Source organism: Vulpes lagopus, chromosome 6, assembly GCF_018345385.1.
Source record: "Vulpes lagopus strain Blue_001 chromosome 6, ASM1834538v1, whole genome shotgun sequence".
Taxonomy (NCBI): Eukaryota; Metazoa; Chordata; class Mammalia; order Carnivora; family Canidae; genus Vulpes; species Vulpes lagopus.
Window position 1 is genome coordinate 5531344 of NC_054829.1, and position 5429 is coordinate 5536772.

At 45.1% G+C, this 5429-nt stretch overlaps 1 protein-coding gene across 2 annotated transcripts in view; it reads left to right on the forward strand.

The window, feature by feature from the left end:
* The window catches only part of SETD3 (SET domain containing 3, actin histidine methyltransferase), a 79704-nt gene extending 74616 nt beyond the window's left edge, over window positions 1-5088 (forward strand). For both annotated transcript variants that reach the window (XM_041758512.1, XM_041758513.1), the window contains exons 12-13: window positions 2868-3028; window positions 3727-5088. In XM_041758512.1, the coding sequence (XP_041614446.1) occupies window positions 2868-3028; window positions 3727-4158 (593 nt within the window). In that variant the 3' untranslated portion in view covers window positions 4159-5088. The remainder of the gene's footprint in view (window positions 1-2867; window positions 3029-3726) is intronic.
* The last annotated feature ends 341 nt before the right edge of the window (window positions 5089-5429 follow it).

Genomic DNA, 5429 nt, shown 5'->3' on the forward strand with positions numbered 1-5429 from the left:
CAAATTTTCTATTTCTTCCTGTTTCAGTTTTGGTAGTTTATATGTGTCTAGGAATTTATCCATTTCTTCCAAATTGTCTAATTTGTTGGCATATAATTTTTCATAGTAGTCTTTTAAGATTGTATTTCTGTGGTGTTGGTTGTTACTTCTCCTTTGTCATTTGGGATTTTACTTGAGTCCTTTCTCTTTTTGGCAAGTCTGGCTAGAGGTTTATCAGTTTTATTAATTTTTTCAAACAACAGGTCCTAGTTTCATTGATCTGGTCTATTATCCTTTTTTAATTTCTCTGTCATTTATTTCTGCTCTAATTTATATTATTCCCTTCTCTAAGGTTTCACTTGGAATTGTGTATGTGTGCGTCTACTGTTGTAAACTACCTTAAATCCTATGCAAAACAGATTGGGTAGGAAGAAGTGAGTGGGTTACCACCTAACTGAACAGACAGATAAGCAGTCCTATGCAGGAAGCTGCCCAAGCCCCAGGGAAAGGGCAGTTTGGTCAGCAGAGGTGACCTGTGGCCCATGGTGAAGAGTCTGCTGTCCTTGGCCCCCTGTCTTCATGTCTGGATGCAGCAGAAATGCTGTCCAGTCCAGGGTTTGACTTCAGGGTGGTGGTAGAAGAAACAGTCCCCAGACACAGACAGTGTAGACACCAACTATGGGACCCACAGAGCTGGGAGATGGGACTTGTCCCTTACTGCCACTCAAGTTAGAGCTCCTGGCTATTTTGTACTTTGTTCTTGGCTCATCGATTCAGTTTAGCAAACACAGGTTAAGGGTTTCCTGTGGACTTTCCTTGCATACGATACAGGAGTATAAAATTACAGGTCACAGTTCATATCCTGAAGAAGTTTATATCTAAGAGAGAGGACAGGACAGTGATACTAATCCCTGTCCTTTTTGAGCACCCACTGCATGCCAGGCACGATGCTAAATGTGGTGCAGACTTCATGTTAATTCTCATCAGGCTTACAGGGCTTAGGGATTCCCAGTTGACTGACATGGAAACGCCAGTTCGAAGAGGATGGGTAATGCAGCCCTCAGCTAGCAGGTGATGATGGCCTTATGTCGAAACCCAGCTCTGCTCATTCAGAGCCTGCGCCTTAGTCATCCCATGTGGTGCCTGCTGGTTTGCAAAGAACAGATCTGTGAAAGAGATCCTAGTACTTCAGGGGTCTGAAGGGATCAGCGTTTGACACGGAGCCAGGCTGAGGAGTGAGGGCACTGGTCACTCTCTGGGGTGACCAAACATGTGCTCTTGTGGTGACCGAGTGAAGGCGCAAAGCCCCTTTGGGGATGCAGAGAATCTGTCTGGGCTTTGTTAGCTGCAGGAAAGCAGGGGAAGGGGCCTGCTCACAGAACCTTTGGTCTCATGGTGACACGGTCTCATGTCCCCTTGTGGGTTTCCTGTCCCCAGTAGTGTGAAGGAGCCCAGTTTCAGTGTTGAAAGGAGCAGAGAGAGAAGGCTCTGCTTCTGCCCCTTAGCTTTCCAGTGTTGAGGGCAGTACTTGTGGCCTTAGTGTTGGGGGCTTCTGGAAAAAATGTATACTGCTAAGGAAGCCTGATTTACATTTTCAGCACTTCATACAAAGAATATAAACTGCAGGATGCAAAATAAAAAAACTGAATTTTATCATGATCTTTTGCTCACAAATGCTACTTAATAAATTTCTTTTTTGAACGTTATATTAACTTCTGTTTCAGGCAGCCCAGTGGCTCAGCGGTTTAGCACTGCCTTCGGCCCAGGGTGTGATCCTGGAGACCCGGGATCTAGTCCCACATCAGGCTCCCTGCATGGAGCCTGCTTCTCCCTCTGCCTGTGTCTCTGCCTCTTTCTGTGTCTCTCATGAATAAATAAAATCTTTTTTTTTTTTTTTTAAAGATTAACTTCTGTTTCCTTAAAAAGCAAACTGCTTGAATCATTTTAGGTCTGCTGATTCTCTGTAGTGTCTCTTTAGTCATAGAAAGACAATTTGTCGTGTCAAGACAATTGATGTATTCTTTGAATTCCTCTAACTAATACTAATAAAAGTTTGGTTTGCTGGCAGCAGAGTCTTCAGTTTGAATCGTAAATAGTGACAGCTGTGGGGCATTTTGCTCTGAAAGAGATACTGTCTCATAATTACATAAGAAGGTCGGGTGTGTTTCTTGAGCGTGAATAGGATCGGCATGTTTGGGTCTCTTGAAGATAATGTCATCTCAGGAGCTGAGATGCTCAGAGCAGTTTGTGAATCCTTTCCTCTTCTTAAATATATTCAAAGGTAATGGAGATGCTCACTTGTGTTTATTTGTAATTTCTATTTAAATTCCTGACAAATGAGGGGTATAGGCACATTTTTCTTTAAGGTTTTTATAGTCCATTTTCTTACTTCTTTCAGTTTGTGGTTTATGTGTTGTAAGAAGAGATAAATAGCTTTGTGAGGTCCACTGCTGCAGAGAGCACCAATCTGATTTAAATTTAGAAGGGTCACTGGTCGTTGTGCTGTCACCCATTTTTACTATTTACATTGTTCACCTGAACGTCTTTTTGACCCCATTGGCATGACTGAGAAGCTATCGTCAGAATCAGGGATGTGTCCCCATAGATTACCCTTAAAACCCATCTTGTGAAACTGTCTGAAAGCTCTCAGTGTCCCTCATAAAAGCAGCGAGGAATGGAGGGCTGCACCAGGCTGGGCCTGGACTCTAAGTCAGGAGGCTAGCGCTGACTCTGCAGAGCCCGCGACAGCCTGGCCCGTCGATTCGGGGGAGCTTTTCCCCACAGGAGGGTGACGTTGCTGGGGAAGATCTTTTCCAAGGTGGGCTGCTTGTTAAAATGAGAAGCCGTGCTGTTTCCTCCCTCACAGATGGCTGTTTGTATTTCTGCAGAAGAATTGAAGGAACATTTGCTGGGGGATAATGCTCTCGACAGAATCTTCACTTTGGGTAATTCTGAATATCCCGTCAGCTGGGACAATGAGGTCAGGCTTTGGACATTTCTTGAAGATCGAGCCTCACTTCTTTTAAAAACCTACAAAACAACTATTGAGGTAATTAGATCGCTTAAATGAGGATTAGAGCTTTGACGTGTTTGCAGGGATTTTTAAGAATCAATTCCTTCCTAAATATAAATGACTTCCGTTAGCAAAATGGCTGCATATCTGATTTTTTTTCATTCAGTTTATTAATATTGTCCTACTTAGCACAGTTATACTTACCAAAAGAATCCTGTTGAGGCATTGTTAACTAGAAGATCAATTTTAAAAATTATTTGGGACTTTTCTGTAATTCTGAATTTTCATTTGTGCTCTCCAGGTTTCCCATTGCACCATTAACTTTGCATGCTCTTCTTCACTTGTTCATTCATTCATTCACTCATTCATTCAGCCCAGCACCAAGCCCTGGGGCTGGCAGTGCCTGATATTGACAACAGAATGATTTTAAAAATAAACCAAGTACGCTGTCCGAAATGGTGGAGCACCATTTGACTTAGCCTCACCACTTTGGTTTTATGATCACCATAACAGGGTGTCATTTAAATACAACACAACCCACACTCCGAAAATGTGCATTTTGATATAAGCACTCAGTCCTGTAGCCACCACCACAGTCAAGTTCTAAAACCTTCTGTCACCCCTGACATTTCCCTCATGCCCCCATCCCCAGCAACAGCTGATCTGCCTTCTGTCACTGTACTTTTGCTGATTCCGACTTCTTATCATTAATTTTGCTCTTTTTCATTTTCCAGGAAGACAAATCCTTCTTGAGAAACCACGACCTTTCTGTTCGTGCAACAATGGCCATCAAGCTGCGCTTGGGAGAAAAAGAGATTTTGGAAAAAGCAGTGAAGAGCGCGGCTGCGAACCGGGAGCATTACCGCAAGCAGATGCAGGCGGGGGCCCCACTGCCCCGGTGCGAGGAGAGCGGCACGGCAGGGGCCAGGCTGCCCCTGGCCTTGCGGGACCTGGAGGCGGAGGCCAGTGTGCAGGAGGCCCTGAGCCTCACGGAGGCCGTGGGCCGGGCGAAGGCTGTGGAGAACGGGCTCGTGAACGGCGAAAACTCTATCCCCAATGGGACCAGGTCAGGAAAGGAAAATTTCAATCAGGAGGGGAGTGAAAGAGCGACTGAAGGCACCAAAGAATCTTCTTCAGACAGCACTGCAGGCGCTCGGGAGCAGTAGCCCTGAGGAGGTGCCATCTGAGGGAGTTCGGTTGAGCAAAAGTTTATGAACCGTCCATTTACATCGCTGTGTTTTCTTGTTCACATTTTTCTTTCGGCAGAGAGGAAGATACGTTTTTGCTGCTTTATATAAGAAATGATTTTTTTTAAGTTATTTAAAAAAATCTAGCTTCTCTTTTTGATTAAGATTGCCATCTTGCTTCTGGGCAAAACAAGTTTATCAAGCCACCATGGTGAACGAACAGGGGACGGGGCGCTCTGGAAGATTCTGTAGACCCATTGTGGGCAAATGTGTTTTCTTCCTGGGGAAGAATGCAGTTCTGCTCTCAGCTGTGCTTTTGTGGGCCTGTCATCTTGACAACCGGCGCCGAAGCCCGCTCTGCCTCCTGCCAGCAGGACTGGGTGGCGGTGCTCTGGGTGCTCAGCCTGGGGGGGGTTGCGGTTGCACAGCATACACGGGCTTGGGCTTTGGCAACTGGAGGGCCGGGGCGAGATCTTTTTTTTTTTTCCCTAAAAAAATATAACACCCCGATACTTAAAGAAAAGGGAAGGTGGCAACCTTATTTTTAATAGTTTTAAATGTTGATGATAATCCTAATTATATAAATACACACACACACATCTAGTGATTTCTAAAGATCTGTTTACCTTTTGTGTTTTGTTTTACTGTGTTAACTTGTCCTTTCTCCTTGAATCACAGTAGGACATGCATCATCCTCCTAATTTTAAATGTTGGCGCTGATTTTAAAGTGTTGCATTTGATTTGCGCGTAGCTACTGGAGAGGCTGCAGACACAGCAGCCCCCAGCTCGCTGAGGTGGTGTTCAGGGTGAGGTGGCTCCCTGGCTTTTCCGGTTTTCACAACAAGCTAGAGATTTTCAAAGCTACACTTTTGAGTAAAAAGCCTTATTAAAAGGAAAACATGATTAATATTTTTTTGTCTATTCCTTTTCTTTGAGTGGGACAAGCCCTTTGAATTGAGCCTCGATGCAAACCAGCTTATTCGGGGAGCACGTTTGAATGTGGCCTGTGCCACAGGGGCCTCACGGCCGCCTGCTAAACCTGAGGTCAGCCCCTCCCCGGCCGGCAGGGTGCAGGGGGCGGCTCTGGGGAGGGCCTAGCGGCAGCAGAAACTCAATAAAGAGGACAGGCATAGGCTTGGGGTAGTGTGCCCAGAAAGCCACCAGTTCTCAGTATGCCAACTTGCTAGTCTTCCTCACCTGCAAGTTTTCACATCACCTCTGAGGTCATAACTCTTAAGTACAACACTTCT